Here is a 26,637-nt window from a genome sequence, read left to right on the forward strand (position 1 = left end):
CGTGGATGACTGAGCCCATAACTCTAATTACAGAGTTATAAGAGTAATGATATAGGTCAGGTCTAGAATTTATTGCAAAAATAACCAATTTCAGCAGGTTCCCCTATGCAACTTTATCCTGCTTTTTTGTCTCAGTGAGAGTACAATTCATCTCTTAAATTTATATTTTTATACATATATTTGGAGTTTGTAGTACAATAAATTTAAAGAGAAAGAAAACAATAATTTGCACTAGTTTTTTCTGCTCCTGGTGCAGGGAATTTATAAACACTTGCAGATCTGTAAACTCCCTTAAACAATAATAGCAATTAACATCTAATATATCTCAAGGTAAGCCAGCTGGATTCTGTCATAACGGGGCCAGGGAGGTAAAATATCTCTGCACCTGAGCAGCAGAATACATTGTATATTACATGTTATAATGCTTCTAGGGTTAGAAATAGAACCTCTTCTAACTCAGTCAAAATTTTCAAAAAGTGGTGCAACAATTTGAAAGAATTGAAGAATGCGATAGCTTCATTGGTGAAAGGGATGTTGTCGAGATGAAAATAAGTTGGCTTGGTGGTAGGATGTAGAACGTGAAGCTCCACTCAGTTGAATGAGAAGCAAAGGAACGGAGGCGGTAGAAATTATGTCTTTGGTCTTCACAATATTCATTTGGAAGAAGTTATGACTCATCCAGAGGACTTGATGTTGGAGTTAGATCAATATGGGATTGAGGATGCAGTGGACAGCATCGGGTGTCGCTCTATGCTGATGACCTCCTGCTGTATGTTTCAGATTTGTTGGAGAGTATGGGAAGGATTACAGGCCTGCTGGGGAGGTTTGGAGGGTTCTTGGGATACAAACTGAATGTAGGGAAAAGCGAGGTTATCCCGGTGAATGAGCTGGGACAGCGGGCTAATTTAGGGGGGGGAATGCCATTTACGGTAGTGAGGGATAGGTTTAGGTATTTGGGGATTCAGGTGAGGGAATGAATGGGACTCCATAAGTGGAACTTAACGAAGCTGGTGGAGGAGGCCAGGGAGGATCTTAAGAGGTGGGATACACTGCACTTAACATTGGCGGGGAGTGTCCAAGTGGTCAAAATGAATATTCTGCCGAGGTTCTTGTTTATCTTTCAAGCTCTCCCGATCTTTATACCAAAGCCTTTTTTCGGAAAGTGGACATGATCATTTCTGACTTTGTATGGGTGGGGAAGGTACTGACGGTGGGAGGGCACTGCTACAGAGGCAGAGCCAGCAGCGGGGGTTGGCTTTGCCGAACCTGCTTCATTATTATTGGGCGGCGAATGTTGACAAGGTGCGGCGGTGGTGGGAAGAATGGATAGAGTGGGTTAGGATGGAGGAAGAATCGTGTAAGGGGTCTAGTTTGAGGGCTATGATGATGGCGGCAGCGTTGCCAATGGCTCCGAGTAGGTATTCAGGGAGCCCGGTGATGCAGTCCACGGTGAAGATATGGAATCAGTTGAGGAGGCATTTTAGGGTGGAAGGCATGTCGGTGCTAACACAGTTGTGCCAGAATCATGGGTTTGAGCCGGGGTGGATGGATAGTGTATACAGGAGGTGGAGGGAAGTGGGGCTGGTCAAGGTAAGGGATCTGTAATTGGAGGAAGGGTTTGCCAGTCTGGAGGAGCTAAAGGAGAGGGTAGAGCTGCCGAGGGGGAGTGAGTTCAGTTTTCTGCAGTTTAGGGACTTTACGCAAAAGGTCTGGAGCGGGTTTCCTAGGTTGCTGGGATACACCCTGGAGCGACTGCTGCTTCCGGATGTGGAAGGGGAGGGAAGAATTGGGGATATATACAAGTGGCTGGGGGAGCAGGGAGGCGAGTGGGTTATTTCAGAGGGTAGCAGATGAGTGTGAGTGGTGTGGGCGGGGGCCAGTGAATCACGCGTACATGTTTTGGGGTTGCAAAAAATTGGGACGATTCTGGGTGGGAGTGTTCACGGTCTTAGCCAGGATAGTGGAGGAGGAGGTGGACCCGGATCCTTTGGTGGCAATATTTGTTGTTTCAGAGAAGCCGGAGCTCATGGAGAGGAGGAAGGCCGATGTCTGATTGCAAGGCGGCGAATTTTGCTGGAATGGCGGTCCACTGCCACCGGGGTTAACGGCTTGGTTGGGTGACCTGTACAACTTCCTGCGATTAGGGAGGATAAAGTATGAGTTAAGGGCTCTTCACGGGGGTTTGAGGAAAGGTGGGGGATGTTTCTGAGCACGCTTGAGGGGCTGTTCGTCACGGCGGAGGGTGAAGGGGTGGTGAAAAGGGAAAAATCTGTACAGACTGCATAGTTGATTGCTGGAAAGCATGTTTCCCGGGACGTTTATTCGCTGTGACCCGTTTTGATACATGTCAGTAATAAAATACATTTAAAAGAAAAAGAGGGGGCAGTGGACAACTAAAGCTGGTAATGTTCACCAGTGTCGCCACAGACAGCAATGTGCAGGTGAGGACCAAGGATTGATCTGTGAGGTGACATTTAATGGTAGAAACTGAAGCTGCAGCTGAACATATGTTGAATGTGTTTTTGTATATATGCGGAGCGGAACTAAGTATGGGCACACCCACAGAGCAGGATTACGGAGAACTGATGGAGGATGTACTGTATCAATTGCTGGGGAAAGGCTGAGAAATATCACAAGTGACTTCGTGGTCACAGGAGATTCCATTTGAGACTCATGAGGTAGAGTGTAATAGAATGCAGAGTTACGCTTCCTTCAGTGTTACGCAATAATGTTCTTCAGTCAGGAGACCCTACTGAGCAGTTGTAGGATTTTTCCATTTACCACAACAATTTTTCTTCGGCCTTCCCGAGTGACACTGCTGATTAATGCAAACGTATTTTGTGATGCAGCTATGTATTCAATATGAAATGGGTTGACACAGACTTTCTCATTCATATTAGCATTTTTACAGCCACTGGACAGAAGAGATTAGAAGTAAATGAGTAGCAAAAATGTCAGTGTTGTCAAACTCCGCAGCGCTCCAACTAAAAAGGTGGCGGAAGCCGATTCCATGAATAATTTTAAAAGGGAGTTGGACAGGTAGTTGAGAACGATGTACTTACAAGTGTAATAGACAAATGGCACGGATGTGGGACTGAGCACTCTCAAGCATACTCATGATTCCCGCAGCAAGAATTTTATCTCAACAAACTTTTGGGCAGTGAGGTGGCACAGTGGTTAGCACTGCTGCCTCACAGCATCAGGGACCTGGGTTCAATTCCGGCTTTGGGTGACTGTGTGGAGTTTGCACATTTTCCCCGTGTCTGCGTGGGCTTCCTCCGGGTGCTCCGGTTTTCTCCCACTGTCCAAAGATGTGGTTAGGTGGATTGGCCATTCCTAATTGCCCCTTAGTGTCCAAAAGATCAGCTGGGGTTACTGGGTTCCGGGGATAGGGTGGGCAATGGGCTTAGGTAGGGTGCTCTTGGGGACGGTGGAGACTCGATAGGCCGAATGGCCTTTTCCTGCACTGCAGTGATTCTATGATTTTAAACTATATTGTATTTTGAATCTAGGCCTCAAGGTTTAAACCCATCTAGGTTTATCCAGTTTTGTATACAGCAACAACATTATACCTTGCGATACTTGACAAAGTAGGCATTGATGGGCGAGCCACCATCTTTTCCCGCTCTCCAAGTTAAATCATAGCTGTCTGGGTTGGTAGTATATGTAGCACTGAGAATAACAGGAGCATCAGGTGGAGTCCTTTGAGTTGGCATGGGGGTAATGGATTCTTTCGTCGGCTGATGTTCTAGCAGCATAGTGTCATAGGCATAATCGTGATCAATACTTTCATCACCTTCGTCACCCTGAACAATATCTGAACCTCTTGCTGGTGGTGTGGGCGCTTGGTCATCAATCCTGGTCTTTGTTTCAAAGGGAACTGGTGGAAAAAGGACAAAAATATCTTGTAATTATTCTGAAAAATATAGTCACTGTTGCCAATTGCAAGATACCACAAGCATGCAGAATGCTGGCTGCTTAAAATTCTTTCTCTCCCCCACTACCCCTCCACCCAAAACATTAAAATGCCATTAGTTCAAACTAGTAAGGTTGCTATTTGGAGCCAGAGGAAGCATGTTCCATGGTCCCCAGATGTTCAACTCACTGCCTCTTGCAAAAAAACCAACAAAAACTATCAGAGTTTCTCATTTAATTGAAGCCAGACTGTGTTTGCTCTTGTTTATTTATTTAGGATACCACAGGCAGCAACAGCATAGGGAAGGATGGGCCACACTTGTTGAAACTGGCACGTCTCTCAATAACAAAGAAACTATCAATTCTGAGAGGCTGCCAGCACCTCTCAGCTGATCTCAGTGCTTATACTTGAGAATTCAGTTGCAATCATGCTTAACCCTGGAGGTGCTGGCTTTGTGTTACACGTGGAACATTCTTACTATGCTAGAGGCACTATATAAATGAAGGTTGTTCTTGTACTATGTTACAGCCTCAAGACAGAGCTGACATATAGTGAGATACTGCTTAATGCCTACAGATAGCAGGACCCTCCCTCAAGAGACGCCTGTCCAAAAGAACGTCCAAAGGCAAAGTAATATTGGTCTCCAGTGAAGTCATTTTGTTACAACATCATATAAATTTGCAATATTGATTTTCAAACTACCAACCTTTACAATGTCGTGCCAGAGAATTATTCAATTATCACTTGAGAGACTGCATAGATATCTTGGAGGCACCCAGCAATTTGCTGTCGCCATGAATCCAGAACTGCAGTGTAAATATGGCAACTTTTGATGCAAGCTGTCCTAAAACTATGCTTATCTGGCATCAATTCTACCTCGAAAGGATCTGCTCTTCATGTGACACTTGCCAATTAATGACCCTCCATTGGAAGTTTTGTTTTAAAATGTAAAGATTGAAGAAGTTAGAGGTTTGCAGCTCCAGCTTTGTGAGCCACTATTTTAAAATTGGCATGTTCGCAGTAGGAAGACGTCATGCTGCAGCAGCTGGCACACAGGTTTCGGGCACATCCTTTATGGATTCTTATTTCAGACCAGATACCATTCTTTGTGCCCTCTCTTATCACAAATAACTACTAGAGAAAACTCTGAGCTTTTGTGGTTGATGAGATGAGACATGGCTACGTAGCGTAATGGAATACATCTCAGTTTTTTGTATTTAATGCCAGTGTTAGATGTAGATAAAGCTCCTTCCATGCTGCCCCATTAAACAATCAAGGGGACTTAAGGGAACCCAGCAGAGAACAAAGGTAGCCTGTTAACTATTAGCAAATTTTATTTACAGTCACTCAAGAATGTGGTCAAGGCGATCATAAATGGACCATTGTTAATTCACTGCAATAGATTTTCAAGTTTCTTGGATGGCCAGCTATATTCTACTTCCACTGGACTTTAGAAGAATGAGGGAAGACTTGTTTGAAGTATACAAGATCCTGAATGGTCTTGACAAAGTGGAGGTGGAAAGGGTGTCTCCTGTTGTGAGCGAGTCTAGAAGTAGGGGGCATGGATTGAAAATTAGGGGTCACCGTTATAGGGCAGAGATGAGGAGAAATGCTTTCTCAGAGGACTGTACAACATAGAACTCTGCCTCAGAAGGCGGTGGAAGCAAGATCACTGGATATTTTTGAGCCAGAGATAGATAGATTCTTCTTAGGCAAGGGGATCAAAGGTTATCGGAGGTAGATGGGAATGTGGAACAAATACAAACAGCTCAGCCATTGTCTATTGGAATGGAAGAGCCAAGCTTGAGGCCGAATGGTCCACTTCTGCTCCTATTTTGACTGTTTGTATGTTCTGCTGGACTGCCCACAATAGGTAATTCTCTTGAAACCATGGCAGAAGATAGAACTAAGTGCTCAATAAAGAGTTTTCAGTTTCTGTTGTAAAATATAAAATGTCTTTGTTGCAAGAAATATTCCATTGCAGTTCCAAGGACATAAAAGCAGCTACTTACCACTAGCACGCACATATGTTAACCATATGCATACACGCATGCACACACATCTGCAGTCACATGCAAACATATATTTACATGTGTGCTCCCCTCAGGCAATGCTGTTGTGTTCTGGGAGTATCTGAAAACTCCAATATCCCAAAGCCATTGTAGACTTAATGCCAAGATCTTTCTTTTGTACACAAACAGCAATATCTATTCTTTTCAACTAAACATTAATTTGCAAAATTAGAAAGAATGAGCCCATTTGCAGGACAGAGTAAAACCATGTTCAGAGGAATACAGTATAATTCTCCTCAAGAAATACAGCATGTTCATACCTAAACAGCTTATCATGATGCTTAATCCCTGGATTCTAAAATCACAGAGATCTATGCATGACACAGATTTTATAGCCTCATGTCTCCTTAGAGACATGGAACAAAACCAATTAGACAAGTGAAAAGACCAAATACAATACAATCTCATGGTTTGAGTCAGCTGTGAGTGGACCATAAACAGAACAAAGGAAGATGGGGAGCTGGGGGTGGTTGGTAGAGGAGCGTTGGATTGGGGGAAAAAAGATAAAGGAGGAAATCACATGATACTTTTCCACCTTTCCTTGTATTTATAAGACGCAGGGGAAACATGACCAACAACTTGTATTTATACAGCACCTTTAGCATAAAATGAAACATCCCAAGGTACTTCACAGGAGCATACAAAGTATGACAAGCCACATCAGAAGATATGTCAGCTGCTCAAAAGCTTGCACAAAGAGGTAGGTTTTAAGGAGCGACTTAATGGAGAAATGCAAGGTAGAGGAACAGAGAGGTGTTAAGAAGAGTACTCCAGAACTTGGAGCAGAGGCAAATAAAGGCATGACCACCAATGGTGAGGCAAGGAGATGCAGAAGAGGCCAGAATTAGAGGAGCACAGCTATCTCGGAGGGTACTGGGACAGGCTGACATTGCAGATAGAGGGAGGCAAAGCCATGGAGGGATTTGTAAACAAAGATGAGAATTTTAAAATAAAGACGTTAATCAGGAGACAATCTAGGTGAGTGAGCACAGGGGATAGGAGATCAGAACTTTCAGCAAGTTATGGCATAAGCAGCAGAGCTTTGGATGACCTCAGGTTTATGGAGGGTAGAATGTAGGAGACTAGCCAGAATTGTATTTGAAAAGTCTAGAGGTACCAAAGGCATGAATGAGATTTTCAGTAACAATGAGCTGAGACAGGATGATGTTGGTCAATGTAATCGAGGTAGAAATAGATGGTCTTTGGTGATCATGATCAATTAGTCACCTTGTCAATGTGGTGCCTGCACTGGGAATGTTAAAAGCTGTGAAGGAAAAAGTTCACCTAAAATATCACCTTGTGTTGTTGAAAGAATATTTCAGAATGAAACACCTAGAATGAAGTAACCATTGGTATCTCGCCATTCTGCACTACCAACATCCAATCAATTACAACCACTCCTGAGATTTTTGGTGGAGAAAATATTAGGAAGGCCACCAGGAGAGCTCGCTGCTCTTGTTTCTTCTTTTTTAGAAAATATTTTATTGAGGAATTTATAATTTTAACATTTTAAACAGAGAGATTGAACACACGCAAAAACCCACAATAACACACCCAACTCCCCCAGCCCTAAATCCTAACTACCCATACATTAGATTCCCGCCCCCCCCCCCCCCCCCCCCCCCCCCCCGCTGAAAGTCATTTTCCTCGAAGAAGTCGATGAACGGCTGCCACCTCTGAGCAAACCCCTGTGCTGAACCCCTAAGGCAAACTTAATTTTCTCTAGCCTAAGAAACTCTGCCAGGTCACTGACCCAAACCCCCGACTTTGGAGCATCCGAGTCCCTCCATCCCAGCAAAATCCGTCTCCGGGCCACCAGGGAGGCAAAGGCCAAACCGTCGTCGGTCTCTCTCCTCCCCTGGGCTCCCGGATCTTCTGACACTCCAAATATTGCCACCTCTGGACTTGGAGTCACCCTCCCTTCCAGGACCTCTGACATGACATTTGAAATTCCCTGCCAGAATCCCCTTAGCCACACTCAAAACATATGTACATGGTTCGCAGGACTTACCCCACACCTGTCCTCCACCGTCTCAAAAAACCTACTCATCCGGGCCACAGTCATATGAGCCCTGTGGACCACCTTGAACTGGATCAGGCTAAGCCTGGCACACGACGAGGATGCATTGACTCTCCTCAGGTCCTTCTCCCATAACCTGACTTCCAAGTCCCCTCCCCCAGCTCTTCCCCCCCATTTCCTCTTCACCTCCCCAATTGGGACCCCTTCTCAGTCCATCAGTTCCTTGTATATTTCCAATACCCTCCCCTCCCAACGCCTGTTTTAGACAACACCTTATCCTGTAGTCCCCTTAGTGGGAGGCGAGGAAATTTCGGGGCCTGCCTCCGGACAAACGGAACCCATTCTCACCCGGTAACTCAAATTCCGCCTCTAGCTCCTCCAGGCCCGGGAAGCCCTCCTCAATGAAGAGATCCCCAAATCTGTCAATCTCTGCCCGCTGCCAACTCCTGAAGGCCCTGCCCAGACCCCCGGAGCGAACCGGTGGTTATCACAGATCACTGACCACACCGAAGCCCCCTCCAATCTCATATGCTGCCTCCATTGTTCCCACACTCTTAGGGCTGCCACTACCACTGGGCTTATGCAATACCGAGCCGGCGAGAACGGCAGAGGTGCCGTTAACAAAGCCTTCAGACTCGTGCCCTTGCAAGATGCCGCCTCCACTCGCTCCCACACTGACCCCTCCCCCATTGCCAATTCCTACCCATTGACATATTAGCCACCCAGTAGTAATTCATAAAGTTTGGAAGTGACATGCCCCCCTCCCCATGCCCCCGTTCAAGAAGGACCTTCTTCATCCACAGGGCTTTCCCGGCCCATATAAAACCCGAGATCACCGCATTCATCTTTTTAAAAAATGTCTTGGGGATGAAGATTGGAAGATACTGAAACACAAACAGCAATCTCGGCAGGACTGTCACTTTCAACAGCCCAGAAAACATTTTTATAAAACTCAACCAGGTATCCGCCTGGTCCCGAATGCATCGCTTCCAATCCGTCTATAACCTTTCCAAGCCCAATTGGGGCTCCCAGATCCTCCACCAACTCCTCATCTATCCTCGGAAACTCCAGCCTTCCCAGAAATCGCTTCATACCCTCCTCCCCGGCTGGGGGGTTCCAATTTATACAATTTACTGTAAAACTCCCAAAACACATCATTTACCCCCGCTGGATCCAAAACCACTTCTCCCCTGTATCTCTCACTTACCCAATCTTTCTTGCCACCTCCTGTTTCAACTGGCGAGCGAGCATCTTGCTGGCTTTTCGCCCATATTCATACACCGCACCTTTACCCTCCTCAGCTGTCCCTCTGCCTTATCTGTGGACAGGAGCCCAAATTCCAGCTGCAGTCTCTGACGCTCCTTCAAAAGCACATCATCTGGAGACTCTGCATACCTCTTGTCCACCTGTAAAATTTTGCCTGCCAATCTGTCCAGCTCCGCCTGCTCAGCCTTCTCCTAATGGGCCCGAATTGAGATGAATTGCCCCCCTAATAACCGCCTTCAGTGCCTCCCAAACCACCCCCGCCGAAATCTCACCCGTGTCATTGATCCCTACATATCCGCGCATGGCCTCCCTCACCCACTCACATACCTCCTCCTCTGCTAACAGCCCCACATCCAACCTCCATTGCGGGCTCTGGGCCTTTCCCTTGCTAATTTGCAAGTCCACCCAGTGCGGGGCGTGGTCTGACACCACTATTGCTGAATATTCAGCATCCACCACCTCCGCCAGCAAAAAGGAGTCTATCCAGGAATACACCTTATGCACATTGGAGTAGAATAAAAACTCCTTACTCCTCGGCCTCCCAAATCTCGACGGATCGACTCCCCCCCCCCAATGCTCTCCATGACTTCCTGAAGCTCCTTTGCCATAGCGGATACCGTCCCAGACCTAGAACTCAACCCGAGCAGCCTTGGATCCAGGACCGTATTGAAATCTCACCCCATAATTAGTCGATGTGAATCTAGGTCCGGGATCGTCCCCAGTATCCGTCTAACAAACGCAACGTCATCCCAGTTCGGGGCATATATATTTACCAATACCACGGCCATTCCCTCCAGCCTCCCACTAACCATAACATATCTACCACCCAGATCCACTTCTATGTGCCCCCACCTCGAATGCCACCCGCTTATTAACCAAGAATGCCCCCCCCCCCCTCGTTTTAAAGTCTAACCCCGAATGAAACACCTGTCCAACCCATCCCTTCCTTAACTTAATCTGGTCCCCCACCTTCAGATGTGTCTCCTGCAACATGGCCACGTCCGCCTTCAGTTGCCTCAAGTGTGCCAACACACAGGCCCTTTAGATTGGCCCATTCAGTCCCTGAATGTTCCACGTGACCAGCCTGGTTGGGGAGCACCTCTCCTCTGCCGATCAACCATAATCTCTCCTAGGCCAGTCTGCGGCTCGTGCCCCACATCTCCCCTGGCCTGTCCTCGGCTAAATACCATCATCCGCCCTCCTCCTCCTCCACTTTGAAAGTCCCCTCCCCATCCCCACTCCCACTCCCCCTCCCATCCGCCTCGCCCCCACACTCCCACTCCCCCATCCCATCACCCCCCACATCGATCTTCAGCTCACCCCCCACTTTGCTTCTGTGAACTAGCCCGCCCAGCTAGCCTGGCAGCCCCTGCCCATGGCGCCTAGCATCCTACTCCCCACTGATTCCCCTCCCCCGCTCTTAGTGCAAACAGTAAAAACAAAGGCAAGAAGTACAAACAAACAATCTTCCCACGGTCTGAACACAGAGACCCACCCCTCATCCCTTAACAAAGAACTGTAAACCAGCCTAACCCCAAACAGAACCGGAAAACGGAGAAAAAACAAAAGAAATCCAAACAACATGAAACCCAAAGTTTTTACAACATAGTTCAGTTCTCCTCAATCAAAGTTCAAGGTACTTCTTCTCCTGCCAGTCCATTCTCTTTCATAACGCCCGCTGCCTCCTCCGCCGAACCATAGGTCACCCATAGGCGAGCCGGGTATAGTAGTCCGAACTTTAAGCCCCTCTTGTTCAGGGCTGACTTGACCCTATTAAAATTCACCCTCCTCTTCGCAACTTGTGCTCCCAGGTCTTGGTACAACCAAATCTCGATGTCTTCCCAAGTGCATCGCCTCGTCTGCCTGGCCCATCTCAAGATGCGTTCCTTGTCCAGGAACCGATGCAATCGTACCACCATTGCCCTCGGAGGCTCACCCCCCCTGGGGACTGCGCATCAGGGCCCTGTGGGCCCGATCCACCTCCAATGTCCGGTCAAGCGCACATTCCCCAAGCAGCTTCTCCAGCATCTTCCCAACATACGTACCCGCATCTGATCCTTCGATTCCTTCTGGCAGACCCACGATTCGAATGTTCTGCCTCCAAGAACAGTTCTCCAGGTGCTCCACTTTCTCCAGCAGTCACTTCTGCTGGTCACGCAACAGCCCAATCTCTGCTGCCATCGAGGTGGATGCTTCCTCAAGCTCCCCCGTCTGCTCCTTCAACCTCTGGATCGCCTGTCCCTGGGCTGCCACTCTCGTCTCCACGAGGTCAACCACCGCCTTGATGGAGTCCACTGCCTGGGCCAAGTCCTCCGTACTTTCCTTCCACTGTTGGGTGAACTTCTCATTTAGGAAGCTCACCAACTGGTCCATCGACTACTGAGCTGATGGGGCCAGACCCTGCCCGTCTGCCATCTCCGCATGCGTTGTCCGCACCACACTCGCCACAACCCCAGCTTTGTCAGAAGCTTTGACAAAGAGTCATCGGACTCTTTTTTCTCCCTACAGATGCTGCCAGACCTGCTGAGATTTTTCCAGCATTTTCTCTTTTGTTTCAGAGTCCAGCATCCACAGTAATTTGCTTTTATCGCCTCAACCCCAACTGGTTTGCTTTTTCCCGGGCACTTCTGGACTCCAGCTACATAAACTAGGGGTCAGTCTCTTCTGCACCTTTTTCCTACAAAATTCCCGTGACAAACCGGTGTAAATGCCACACGGGCCACATGGGGCAGCACGGTAGCATTGTGGATAGCACAATTGCTTCACAGCTGCAGGGTCCCAGGTTCGATTCCGGCTTGGGTCACTGTCTGTGCGGAGTCTGCACATCCTCCCCATGTGTGCGTGGGTTTCCTCCGGGTGCTCCGGTTTCCTCCCACAGTCCAAAGATGTGCAGGTTAGGTGGATTGGCCATGATAATTTACCCTTAGTGTCCAAAATTGCCCTTAGTGTAGGGTGGGGTTACTGGGTTATGGCGATAGGGTGGAGGTGTTGACCTTGGGTAGGGTGCTCTTTCCAAGAGCCGGTGCAGACTCGATGGGCCGAATGGCCTCCTTCTGCACTGTAAATTCTATGATAATCTATGAAAAAGACCACCATGAGCGGGAGCTGCCAAATATGCAACCACTCACTCCATGGCTGTCACCGGAAGTCGCTGCTCTTCTTTCAATGGTGTCATGAGATATTTGAACAGGCAGAACAACATGGTCTTGGTTTAATGTCTCATCCTAAAGACGGTAGCTGATACAATACAATAGGTGAATTGGACATTACTCCTTCAGTAATTAACTGCAATGCTGATTTGCCTAGATTATGAGCTCAAGTGTTAGTACTTGGTATGATACATCATCTAGAAGGGAGACTAAGCTACCAGCTGTGCCGAGCTAAAGCACAGGTGTATAAGCCCAAGCTGACATGGTTTAACATTTTACACATGCATAGATGAGTGGTGACAATGAATGTTTATCACAGGTAAGAATCACAGAATCCCTATAGTGCAGAAGGAGGCCATTCAACCCATTGTGACTGCACTGACCCTCCAAAAGTGCACCCTTCCTAGCCCCTACCCTATCCCCGTAACCCCACCTAACCTTTTGGACACCAAGGGGCAATTTAACGTGGCCAATCCAGATCGTTGGACAATGGAAGGAAACCAGAGCACCTGGAGGAAACCCATGCATACATGGGGAGAATGTGCAAACTCCACAGTCACCCAAGGCCGGAAATGGACCCGGGTCCCTGACGCTGTGAGGCAACAGTGCTAACCACTGTGCCACCACGCTGCCCCAAAGGTATTGAACAATGGTATTGATAAAGGTATTGAACTGTTTGTGGCACATCATGCTACTGGGGAAGAATTCCATTATCCCACCTCTCATTTATGGAATAATGTTGTTTTTAAAACTCCCAGTTATGAGATGAGAATATAGTGCAAATAAACCCCTTTTATATATTTGCTCTGAGGAGGTTTGATGTGAATATGGAATACTCAGGCCATATATGTCCATGGAATTGTATGTTGCTTCAATGAAAGGAGAATGGAATTGAAAAATAATGCATTCATTCCAATGTTGATTTCGTATAGGTCAACAACAGCATTAATCCAGACCATCAGATTCAGTTTCACCAGGTTACAAATAACAGCAAGGTTCCTCAGCAAACAATCTCTCCGTTCTTTTATGCCGAGTCAAGGCAAGAGCAGTGAGCTCACCCAATGCCATAGGCAACTGAGTGGCGCATTGCCACATGGGTATATGATAGAATCATCAACTCCCAAAGCCTGGATTTTTTTGAATGGCAGGGGCGTGGCCCACATCTTCTGGAGAGTCAGCAGGGGATATATCCCCACTGACTCCATCAGGCCCGCTGCCATTTTGCACTCAGTGAGCATTGATTAGTAACACTTGGAAGGTCGTCCCACCTTCGAGAGCTGCCACCAATCAATTTGGCTCATAGCTCTCCAGCCCACCCAGGCACAGCGCCGCAGTGGCCAAAAGAGCTATTGCAGTGCTACGCCTGGGGCTAAGTGCAGGGAGCCAATGATAGTTAGGTGGCAAGGGTCCTGTGGAGAGATGGTAGAGTGAAAGTTGGGGCGGGAAGGGTGGTGCGGGACGGGTTGGAGTTTCCCGGAGTGGACGAGGGAGTTGGTGAGGGGATTGGGGGCCCCTATTAAGTTGAAGGAGGCGATGAAGAGTATGGGGGCGATGCAGGTAGGGAAGGCCCCAGGCCTGGGTTTCCTGGTGGAGTTTTATTAAACGTTGGGGGGGAGGGAGGAAGAGAGAGGAGAGAGAGAGAGAGGAGAGAGAGGAGAGAGAGAGAGAGAGAGAGAGAGAGAGAGAGAGAGAGAGAGAGAGAGAGAGAGAGAGAGAGAGAGAAAGACTCCTGGGGCCATTGCTGGTGAGGGCATACAATGAGGCGAGGGAGAGGAGTGAACTCTCTCCTCTCCTGCCCCCCCCCCCCCCCCCCCCCCCCCCCGCTACACTGTCACAGGCATCCATCTCCCTGATATTGAAAAAGGATAAGGATCTGGAGCAGTGTGGATCGTACGGTCCAATATCGTTGTTGAATGTAGATGTTTAGTTGTTGATGAAGGTGTTGGCTTCGCAATTGAGGACTGTGTCCCGGAGGTGATAGGTGAGGACCAAACAGTGTTTGTGAAAGGGAGACAGCGGTCAGCAAATGTGAGAAGGCTGCTTAATGTGATTATGATGTCCCCGGAGGGGGCAGGAAGTGGAGGCGGCAGTGGCGATAGGCATGGAGTTGGCTTTCGACCGAGTGAAGCTTTTTTCATGGTACATGGGTGTCGCTGGCTGCGTCAGCATTTATTTTCCTTGTCCTTGAGGGGGCAGTTAAGAGTCAACCACATTGCTGTGGGTCTGGAGTCACATGTAGGCCAGGACGGCAGATTTTCTTCCCTAGAGGACATTAGTGAACCAGATGGGTTTTTACGACAATTCAATTCATGGTCATCATTAGGCTTTTAATTCCAGTTATTTTATCGAGTTTTAAATTCCATCATTTGCTGTGGTAGAATTTGAACAGTCAGATTACTGCCTGAACGGTTGTAAACCGGGAGAGGGGAGTGTGCAGCGGATCTGGGTGTCCTTGTGCACCAGTCGCGCAAGGTTAAGCATGCAGGTGCAGCAGGCGGTAAAGAAGGTTAATGGTATGTTGGCCTTCATTGCAAGAGGTTGAGTACAGGAGCAGGAATGTGTTGTTGCAATTCTACATGGCCTTGGTGAGGCCACAACCTAGAATATTGTGTGCAGTTTTGGTCTCCTTTTCTGAGGAAAGATGTTCCTGCTCTCGAGGGAGTGCAGCGAAGGTTTACCAGACTGATTCCAGGGATGGCGGACTGTCATACGAGGAGAGATTGACTAGGTTAGGATTGTTCTCGCTGGAGTTCAGAAGAATGAGGAGGGATCTCATCGAGACTTTAGAGGGAGGCAGTGGTGTTGTAATGTCATTAGTAATCCATGATAGTGCTCTGGTGACATGGGTTCAGTTGGTGGAATTTAAAATCCATTAATAAATCTGGAATTAAAAGCTCGTCTCAGCAATGAAGTACATGAAATCATTGTTGATTGTCGTGAAAGCCCATCAGTTTTACTAATATCCTTTAGGGAATTAAATCTCCTGTCCTTACCTGGTTTGGCATCCAAATGTCTTAAATGCCCTCTGAAATAGCATAGCAAGCCAGTCAGTTATATCAATTGGCTACGAAGCCTAAAAGGAAGGGGATGGCCCACCTGGCATCAACCTAGGCTCCAGAAACGACAACAGCAAAGTCAACCCTATCGACACATCAAACCTCATCACTAACATCTGGGGGCTTTGGAAGAGCTTTCCCACAGACTAGTCAAGAAACAGTCGGACATAGTCATTTATACTCTCAGAATCATATATTACAATATCCCAGAAACCACCAATACCAACCTAGAATGTGTTCTGTCCCACTGTCAGGACAGACCCACCAGAGGTGACAGCACAGTGGTACACAGCTGGGAGGGAGTAGTCCTGGAAGTCCTCGATATTGACTCCAGAACCCATAAAGTATCATGGCATCAGGTCAAACATGGTCAAGGAAACCTCCTAATGATTGCCACCTACTTCCCCTTTTCGGCTGATAATCCACATTCCATCATGTTGAATACCATTTGGAGGAAGCAAGGAGGGCGGAAAATACACAGAATATACTGTGCAGGAGTCAGCAATGTCCATCAAGAGTAGCTCAGTGGGGGCTTCCGGGTGCGGCGATGACCAGCTAAGTCGCACGTTTCGGCAGCTCCCGGTGGAACGGACTTTTGGGCTCTTGATAGGTGCCCCAACGGCAATTTTAACGGCTAAAAACACTGTGCGGTAAACCAGAAGGGAATCCCCCCTGGACACAGATGGAAAAGGAGAGGGAAAGTGGCCGGATTGCGAGGATCCACTAGAGCAGCGGCCAGGAAGGCAAGCACAAAGCAAGATGGCGTCGGAAGGTGGCAGTTTAATATGGGGCCCTGACCAACAAGAGTTCCTGCGGCGCTGCATGGAAGAACTTAAAAAGGAGATGAAGGAGGAGCTGTTGGCCCCGATATTACAGGCGATTGAAGGGCTAAAGGAGGAGCAAAAGACCCAGGAGCAGGAGCTTCGGGTCGTGAAGGCAAAGGCTGCTGAGAATGAGGACGAAATACAGGGCCTGGTGGTGAAGACAGAGATGCACGAGGCACGACACAAAAGGTGTGTGGACAGGCTGGAGGTGCTGGAGAATAATGCGAGGGAGGAAGAATTTAAGGATTCTTGGTCTTCCCGAAGGTGAAGGGGCGGACGTCGGGGCAGGACGTCGGGGCATATGCGAGCACGATGCTTCACTCGTTAATGGGATCGGAGGCCCCGACGGGCCCGTTGGAGGTGGAGGAGCTTATCGAGTTATGGCGCGAAGACAGAGGGCTGGAGAAATTCCTTGAGCCATAGCGGTGAGATTTCTCCGATGTAAGGACAGAGAGATGGTCCTCAGATGGGCAAAGAAAACCCGGAGCAGTAGGTGGGAGAACGCGGTGATCCGCGTATATCAAGATTGGAGTGCGGAGGTGGCGAGAAGGAGGGCAAGCTTTAATCGGGCCAAGGCGGTGCTGCACAAAAGGAAGGTTAAATTTGGAATGCTGCAGCCGGCAAGACTGTGGGGTCACACATCAAGGGAAACACCACTACTTTGAAACGGCAGAAGAGGCGTGGACATTTATAGTCGAGGAGAAACTGGAATAAGCGGGCTAGGAAAAGAACGTTTGGGACAAAGTGGTGGGGTGATTACGTGGGGTGAAGGGGGGGGGAAAAGAGATGATTTCCCAAGTTGTTAATCCTGCGACCCTGTAACTTTTCTCTCTTCCCCATGTCGTGGGGGACGGGGGGGGGGGGGGGGGGGGGGGGGGGGGAGAGAGGATGGGGAGCTGGGAGTGCTGGCCATTGGGGGCGGGCCAAATGGGAAGTGCGGGCTTTGTTCCCGCACTATGGTAATCATAGGTAATAAAACAGGAAAGCAGGAAGGAGGGGGCCTCGCACAGTGGGGGCCGAGGTAACGGGGGGAAGCCGAGGTCGGCCAGAGTTTGCTGACTTCTGGGAGCAACATGGGGGGTGCAATTACGCTAGAAAGGGATCTAACGGGGAGGGGGGGGGGGGGGTTAACTGGGTTGCTGCTGCTGGGGAGAAGGGGGAGCTGGTATGGGGTGGGGTGGTCGGGCAGGGAGGGCGCCGTTGTGGGGAGATACGGCTACGTGGGAACCGGGAGAGGAGCTGGATTGAAAAAGGAGATGGCTAGTCGACAAGGGGGGGGGGGGTAAAGAGCCCCCCAACCCGGCTGATCACGTGGAGTGTGAGAGGGCTGAACGGGCCGATTAAGAGGGCACGGGTACTCGCACACCTAAAAAAACTTAAGGCAGATGTGGTTATGCTGCAGGAGACGCATCTGAAACTGATAGACCAGGTCAGACTTCGCAAAGGATGGGTGGGGCAGGTGTTTCATTCGGGGCTAGAAGCAAAAAACAGGGGGGTGGCTATATTAGTGGGGAAGCGGGTAATGTTTGAGGCAAAGACCATAGTGGCGGATAGTGGGGGCAGATACGTGATGGTGAGTGGCAGATTGCAAGGGGAGGCGGTGGTTTTAGTGAACGTATATGCCCCGAACTGGGATGATGCCAATTTTATGAGGCGGACCTAGAGGCGGGAAAGTTGGTAATGGGTGGAGATTTTAATACAGTGCTGGCCCCAGGGCTGGACAGATCGAGGTCCAGGACCGGAAGGAGGCCGGCTGCAGCTAGGGTGCTCAAGGACTTTATGGAGCAGATGGGAGGAGTAGACCCCTGGAGATTTAGTAGACCTAGGAGTAAGGAGTTTTCGTTTTTCTCCTATGTCCACAAAGTCTATTCACGGATAAACTTTTTTTGTTTTGGGAAGGGCACTGATCCCGAAGGTGACGGGGACAGAGTACACGGCTATAGCTATTTCGGACCACGCTCCACATTGGGTGGACCTGGAGATAGGGGAGGAAAAAGAACAGCACCCACCCTGGAGAATGGACATGGGATTATTGGCAGATGAGGGGGTGTGTTTAAGGGTGAGGGGGTGTATTGAAAGGTACTTGGAACTCAATGACAATGGGGAGGTTCAGGTGGGAGTGGTCTGGGAGGCGTTGAAGGCTGTGGTTAGAGGGGAGCTGATATCTATCAGGGCACATAAAGGAAAGCAGGAGGGTAGGGAAAGGGAGCGGTTGTTGAAAGAACTTTTGAGGGTGGACAGACAATATGCGGAGGCACCGGAGGAGGGACTGTACAGGGAAAGGCAAAGGCTACATGTAGAATTTGACTTGTTGACTACGGGTAATGCAGAGGCACAATGGAGGAAGGCACAGGGTGTACAGTACGAATATGGGGAGAAGGCGAGCAGGTTGTTGGCCCACCAACTGAGGAAAAGGGGAGCAGCGAGGGAGATGGGGGGGTGAGAGATGAGGAGGGAGAGATGGAGCGGAGAGAGTGAATGGAGTGTTCAAGGCATTTTATGAAAGATTATATGAAGCTCAGCCCCCGGAAGGGAAGGAGAGAATGATGCGCTTTCTGGATCAGCTGGAATTTCCTAAGGTGGAGGAGCAGGAGAGGGCGGGACTGGGAGCACAGATTGAGACGGAGGAAGTAGTGAAAGGGATTGGAAGCATGCAGGCGGGAAAGGCCCCGGGACCAGACGGATTCCCAGTTGAATTCTATAGGAAATATATGGACTTGCTGGCCCCGCTACTGATGAGAACCTTTAATGAGGCTAGGGAAAGGGGGCAGCTGCCCCCGACTGTGTCAGAGGCAACGGTATCGCTCCTCCTAAAGAAGGAAAAAGACCCGCTGCAATGCGGGTCCTATAGGCCCATTTCCCTCCTGAATGTGGATGCTAAGATTCTGGCCAAGGTAATGGCAACGAGGATAGAGGATTGTGTCCCGAGGGTGGTTCATGAGGACCAAACTGGGTTTGTGAAAGGGAGACAGCTGAACACAAATATACGGAGGCTGTTAGGGGTAATGATGATGCCCCCACCAGAGGAAACGGAGATAGTAGTGGCGATGGATGCCGAGAAAGCATTTGATAGAGTGGAGTGGGATTATTTGTGGGAGGTGTTGAGGAGATTTGGCTTTGGAGATGGGTATATCAGATGGGTACAGTTGCTGTATAGGGCCCCGATGGCGAGCGTGGTCACGAATGGACGGGGGTCTGATTATTTTCGGCTCCATAGAGGGACGAGGCAGGGATGTCCTCTGTCCCCGTTATTGTTTGCATTGGCGATTGAGCCCCTGGTCATAGCATTGAGGGGTTCCAGGAAGTGGAGGGGAGTACTCAGGGGAGGAGAAGAACACCGGGTATCTCTGTATGCGGATGATTTGTTGTTGTATGTGGCGGACCCGGCGGAGGGGATGCCAGAGATAATGCGGATACTTGGGGAGTTTGGGGATTTTTCAGGGTATAAATTGAACATGGGGAAAAGTGAGTTGTTCATGCTGCATCCAGGGGAGCAGAGCAGGGAAATAGAGGATTTACCGTTGAGGAAGGTAACAAGGGACCTCCGGTACTTGGGGATCCAGATAGCCAAGAATTGGGGTACATTACACAGGCTTAATTTAACACGGTTGGTGGAACAGATGGAGGAGGACTTTAAGAGATGGGACATGGTATCCCTGTCACTGGCAGGTAGGGTGCAGGCGGTTAAAATGGTGGTCCTCCCGAGATTCCTTTTTGTGTTTCAGTGCCTCCCGGTGGTGGTCACGAAGGCTTTTTTCAAGAGAATCGAGAAGAGTATTATGAGTTTTGTGTGGGCCGGGAAGACCCGAGAGTGAGGAGGGACAGGGGGGGGGGGTTGGCACTACCGAGCCTAAACGACTATTACTGGGCCGCCAATGTTTCAATGGTGTGTAAGTGGATGGGAGAAGGGGAGGGAGCGGCGTGGAAGAGATTGGAGAGGGCGTCCTGCAGGGGGGCTAGCCTACAAGCAATGGTGACGGCACCGTTGCCGTTCTCACCGAAGAAATACACCACAAGCCCGGTGGTGGTGGCTACATTGAAAATTTGGGGGCAGTGGAGACGGCATAGGGGAAAGACGGGAACCTCGGTGTGGTCCCCGATAAGAAATAACCATAGGTTTGTTCCGGGGAGAATGGATGGGGGATTTGGAGCATGGCAAAGAGCTTGGGTAGTACAATTGAGAGATCTATTCGTAGATGGGACGTTTGAGAGTCTGGGTGCGCTGACGGAAAAATATGGGTTGCCACAAGGGAATGCATTTCGGTATATGCAACTGAGGGCTTTCGCGAGGCAACAGGTGAGGGAATTCCCGCAGCTCCCGACGCAGGAGGTGCAGGATAGAGTGATCTCAGAGACATGGGTGGGGGATGGTAAGGTGTCGGACATATATAGGGAAATGAGGGACGAGGGGGAGATCATGGTAGATGAGCTGAAAGGGAAATGGGAAGAAGAGCTGGGGGAGGAGATTGAGGAGGGGCTGTGGGCTGACACCCTACGTAGGGTAAACTCATCATCCTCGTGTGCCAGGCTAAGCCTGATACAATTCAAGGTTCTACACAGGGCGCATATGACTGGAGCACGGCTCAGTAAATTTTTTGGGGTAGAGGATAGGTGTGGGAGATGCTCGAGAAGCCCAGCGAATCACACCCACATGTTCTGGTCATGCCCGGCACTACAGGGGTTCTGGGTGGGGGTGGCAAGGGTGCTTTCGAAGGTGGTGGGGGTCCAGGTCGAACCAAGCTGGGGGTTGGCTATATTCGGGGTTGCAGAAGAGCCGGGAGTGCAGGAGGCGAGAGGGGCTGATGTTTTGGCCTTTGCGTCCCTAGTAGCCCGGCGCAGGATATTGTTAATGTGGAAGGAAGCCAAACCCCCGGGTGTGGAGACCTGGATAAACGACATGGCAGGGTTTATAAAGTTAGAACGGATCAAGTTCGTATTAAGGGGTTCGGCTCAAGGGTTCACCAGGCGGTGGCAACCGTTTGTCGACTACCTCACAGAAAGATAAGGGAATGGAAAAGAAGAAGACAACAGCAGCAACCCAGGGGGGGGGGGAGGAACCGGACGGTCTCTCAGGGATGTCATTGTATATGTATAGACACTTGCTATAGGTAATGTATATTGGATTGTATCTTTGGAGAGTAACTATTTTTGACAAGGCAGTTGCCACTCAGTTTTGTTTTTGTTTATATATTATTTATTTATTTGTTTAAAATTGGCCACGGTTATTTATATTGCTTTGTTGTTGTTCAAAAGAAAAACTATGTACTGTTATGTTTGGCCACAAAATTTTGAATAAAATATATATATTTTTTTTAAAAAGAGTAGCTCAGTGGTGCTATTACTGGGCGAGCCCTGGATTGGGTCTACGGCTGGTGGTGAGGGGACCAACGAGAGAAAAAACAACTTGGCTTCATCGTCACCAATCTATCTATTGCAGACGCATCTGGCCACAATACTGGTAAAAGTGAGCCCCTCAGTACTAGCGGAGACAAAATCCCATGTCCACATTGAGGATAGCCTCCATTATGCTGACACTATCAATGTGCTAAATGGGATAGATTTTGAATAGACCTAGAAACTCCAAAATTGGGATTTACAAAGAACAAAGGAAAGTACAGCCCAGGAACAGGATCATCGGCCCTCCAAGCCTGCGCCGACCATGCTGTCCGTCTAAACTAAAATCTTCTACACGTCCGGGGTCCGTATCCCTCTATTCCCATCCGTCATGTATTTGTCAAGATGCCCCTTAAACGTCACTATCGTCCCTGCTTCCACCACCTCCTCCGGCAGCGAGTTCCAGGCACCCACTACCCTCGGTGTAAAAAAAAAACTTACCTCGTATATCTCCTCTAAACCTTGCCCTCGCACCTTAAACCTATGCCCCCTAGTAATTGACCCCTCTACCCTGGGAAAACGTCTCTGACTATCCACTCTGTCTCTGCCCCTCATAATTTTGTAGACCTCTATCAGGTCGTCCCTCAACCTCCTTCGTTCCAGTGAGAACAAGCCGTTTATTCAACCTCTCCTCATAGCTAATGCCCTCCATACCAGGCAACATCCTGGTAAATCTCTTCTGCACCCTCTCTAAAGCCTCCACATCCTTCTGGTAGTGTGGCGACCAGAATTGAACACTATACTCCAAGTGTGGCCTAACTAACGTTCTATACAGGTGCAACATGACTTGCCAATTTTTATACTCAATGCCCCGGCCAATGAAGGCAAGCATGCCGCATGCCTTCTTGACTATCTTCTCCACCTGTGTTGCCCCTTTCAGTGACCTGTGCACCTGAGGCATTATGGGCCAGAAGCCCATGAGGCATTATGGGCCAGCAGCAGCAGCAGAATTGTATTCAACCACAATTTGTAACTTCCTGTCCAGCAAATCCTCCACTCTATTACCATCAAGCAGGGGGATCAACCCGGGTTCAATGAAGAGTGCAGGAGGGCATGTCAAGAGCTGTAACAGTCAAACTTAAAATGAGGTGTCAATCTGAAGCTACAGTACTACTTGTATGACAAAACAGTAATACTCGATGCTGCACAGCAGAAATGTAATGTGATAGACGGAGCTAAGCAATCCCTGCAACCAACACATCAGATCTAAACTCTAATCATAGGATCATAGTCATAGAATTATAAAGCACAGAAAAGGCCCTTCGGCCCATCACATCTGCGCTGGTCAAAACATTCACCGAACCATTCTAATCCCATTTTCCAGCATTTGGCCCATAACCTTGTATTCCCTGGGATCGCAAGTGCAAATCTAAATACTTTAAAATAATAATAATCTTTATTGTCACAAGTCGACTTGCATTGCGATGGAGTTACTGTGAAAAGCCCCTAGTCGCCACATTACTGCACCTGTTCAGATACACAGAGGGAGAATTCAGAATTTCCAAATTACCTAACAGCACATCTTTCAGGACTAGTGAGAGGAAACCGGAGCACCCGAAGTAAACCCACACAGACACGAGGAGAACGTGCAGACTCCGCACAGACAGTGACACAGCCGGGAATCGAACCTGGGACCCTGGCGCTGTGAAGCCGTCTTAAATGTTATGAGGATCTCTGCCTCCATCACCCTTTCAGGCAGCAAATTTCAAACTCCCACCACCTTCTGGGTAAACCTCATCCATTGTACAAACTGGACGGGTTACACCTGGGCAGGACTGGAACTGATGTCCTAGGGGGGCTATTTGCTGGAGTGGTTGGGGAGTGTTTAAACTAATGTGGTAGGGGGCAGGGAACCGATGCAAGAAGTCGGAAGGTAGTAAAACAAGGGCAGAAACAAAAGGCAGTAACGGGGAAAGTGTAAGGCAGAGAAGCCATAGTCAAAAATCAAAAAGGGCGATAGTACAAGGTACAGTGACTGAGGGGAGCTCAGTGAATAGGCCCAGTAATACTAAAAGGAATAAAACGGGATGTAAAAACATAAATGGAAAGCGACACGGCAGGTTGTTACATGAAGATATGGGTTCAACGACAAGGAAAATTAGGAGAAACGTTAAGAGGAAAAATAAATTAGGAGAGGTTACTGATCAAGGTGTTAAGATTCAAAACAGAGGGAAAAAGCCAACATAAGTGTACTTTACCTGAATGCTCGTAGTATTCAAAATAAGGTAAATGAGTTGATGGTGCAAATCATCATGAATGACTATGATTTAGTGGCCATTACTGAAACATGGTTAAAGGATGGTCACGACTGGGAGTTAAATATCCACGGGTATCAAACTATTCGGAAGGACAGAGTGGATGGCAAAGGAGGTGGTGTAGCTCTGTTATTTAAGGATGACATCCGGGCAATAGTAAGGGATGACATCGGTGCTATGGAGGATAAGGTTGAATCCATTTGGGTAGAAATCAGGAATAGTAAGGCGAAAAAGTCACCGATAGGAGTAGTCTATCGGCCACCAACTACTAACATTATGATGGGGCAGGCAATAAACAAAGAAATAACTGATGCATGTAGAAATAGTACAGCAGTTATCATGGGGGATTTTAATCTACATGTCGATTGGTTTAACCAGGTCGGTCAAGGCAGCCTTGAGGAGGCGTTTATAGAATGTATCCGCGATAGTTTCCTAGAACAGTATGTAATGGAACCTACGAGGGAACAAGCGGTCCTAGATCTGGTCCTGTGTAATAAGACAGGATTGATTAATGATCTCATAGTTAGGGATCCTCTCGGAAGGAGCGATCATAACATGGTGGAATTTAAAATACAGATGGAGGGTGAGAAGGTAAAATCAAACACTAGAGTTTTGTGCTTAAACAAAGGAGATTACAATGGGATGAGAGAAGAGTTAGCTAAGGTAGACTGGGAGCAAAGACTTTATGGTGAAACAGTTGAGGAACAGTGGAGAACCTTCCAAGTGATTTTTCACAATGCTCAGCAAAGGTTTATACCAACAAAAAGGAAGGACGGTAGAAATAGGGAAAATCGACCGTGGATATCTAAGGAAACAAGAGAGAGTATCAAATTGAAGGAAAAAGCATACAAAGTGGCAAAGATTAGTGGGAGACGAGAGGACTGGGAAATCTTTAGGAGGCAACAGAAAGCTACCAAAAAAGCAATAAAGAGTAAGATAGAACTTGCTCAGAATATAAAAACAGACAGTAAAAGTTTCTACAAATATATAAAACAAAAAAACAAAAAAGAGTGGCTAAGGTAAATATTGGTCCTTTAAGGGCGGCATGTGGCGCAGTGGAGAGCACTGGGACTGCGGCACTGAGGACCCGGGTTTGAATCCCGGCCCTGGGTCACTGTCCGTGTGGAGTTTGCACATTCTCCCAGTGTCTGCGTGGGTTTCGCCCCCACAACCCAAAGATGTGCAGGGTAGGTGGATTGGCCACGCTAAATTGACCCTTAATTGGAAAAAAAATTAATTGGGTACTCTAAATTTTTATTTTTTAAAAAATATATTGGTCCTTTAGAGGATGAGAAGGGAGATTTAATAATGGGAGATGAGGAAATGGCTGAGGAACTGAACAGGTTTTTTGGTCGGTCTTCACAGTGGACGACACAAATAACATGCCAGTGACTGATGGAAATGAGGCTATGACAGCTGAGGACCTTGAGATGATTGTTATCACTAAGGAAGCAGTGATGGGCAAGCTAATGGGGCTAAAGGTAGACACGTCTCCTGGCCCTGATGGAATGCATCCCAGAGTGCTAAAAGAGATGGCTAGGGAAATTGCAAATGCACTAGTGATAACTGACCAAAATTCACTAGACTCTGGGGTGGTCCCGGCGGATTGGAAATGAGCAAACGTGACACCACTGTTTAAAAAAAGTAGGCAGGCAGAAAGTGGGTAATTATAGGCCAGTTAGCTTAACTTCGGTAGTAGGGAAGTTGCTGGAATCTATCATCAAGGAAGAAATAGCGAGGCATCTGGATGGAAATTGTCCCATTAGGCAGACGCAGCATGATCATAAAGGGCAGGTCGTGACTAACTAATTTAGTGGAATTTTGTGAGGGCATTACCAGTGCGGTAGATAACGGGGAGCCAATGGATGTGGTATATCTGGATTTCCAGGAAGCTTTTGACAAGGTGCCACACAAAAGGTTGCTGCATAAGATAAAGATTCATGGCATTACGGGTAAAGTAGTAGCATGGATAGAGGATTGGTTAATTAATAGAAAGCAAAAAGTGGGGATTAATGGGTGTTTCTCTGGTTGGCAATCAGTAGCTAGTGGTGTCCCTCAGGGTTCAGTGTTGGGCCCACAATTGTTCACAATTTACCTAGATGATTTGGAGTTGGGACCAAGTGCAATGTGTCCAAGTTTGCAGACGACACGAAGATGAGTGGTAAAGCAAAAAGTGCAGAGGATACCGGAAGTCTGCAGAGGGATTTGGATAGGTTAGGTGAATGGGCTAGGGTCTGGCAGATGGAATACAATGTTGACAAATGTGAGGTTATCCATTTTGGTAGCAATAATAGCAAAAGGTCACCTGAGGAAGGAGCAGCGCTCCGAAAGCTAGTGACATCGAAACAAACCTGTTGGACTTTAACCTGGTGTTGTAAGACTTCGTACTAAAGATGTGCAGGGTAGGTGGATTGACCACGCTAAATTCCCCTAATTTAAAAAAAAGAATTGGGTATTCGAAATTTATTTTTAAAATTAAAAAAAAAAAGAAATAATTTTAAAAGGTGCCAATTGCGAGTTATATCTTGAATCTGGTAATAACAGGCCGAGGCAGGAAACTGCAAGCTGTTAACATTCATACTGATGGGGCGGCACGGTGGCACAATGGTTAGCACTGCTGCCTCACAGCTCCTGGGTTCAATTCCGGCCTCTGGTGACTGTCTTGTGTGAAGTTTGCACTTTCTC

The 26,637-nt window shown here is 48.1% G+C and overlaps 1 protein-coding gene across 7 annotated transcripts in view; it reads right to left on the bottom strand.

Moving 5' to 3' along the window:
- The window catches only part of cdon (cell adhesion associated, oncogene regulated), a 287,217-nt gene that overhangs the window by 59,534 nt on the left and 201,046 nt on the right, over window positions 1-26,637 (bottom strand). For all 7 annotated transcript variants that reach the window (XM_072486781.1, XM_072486779.1, XM_072486777.1 and 4 more), the window contains one exon: window positions 3,573-3,880. In XM_072486781.1, coding sequence (XP_072342882.1) covers window positions 3,573-3,880 — 308 coding nt within the window. The remainder of the gene's footprint in view (window positions 1-3,572; window positions 3,881-26,637) is intronic.

This window comes from Scyliorhinus torazame, chromosome 21, assembly GCF_047496885.1.
Source record: "Scyliorhinus torazame isolate Kashiwa2021f chromosome 21, sScyTor2.1, whole genome shotgun sequence".
Lineage (NCBI taxonomy): Eukaryota > Metazoa > Chordata > Chondrichthyes > Carcharhiniformes > Scyliorhinidae > Scyliorhinus > Scyliorhinus torazame.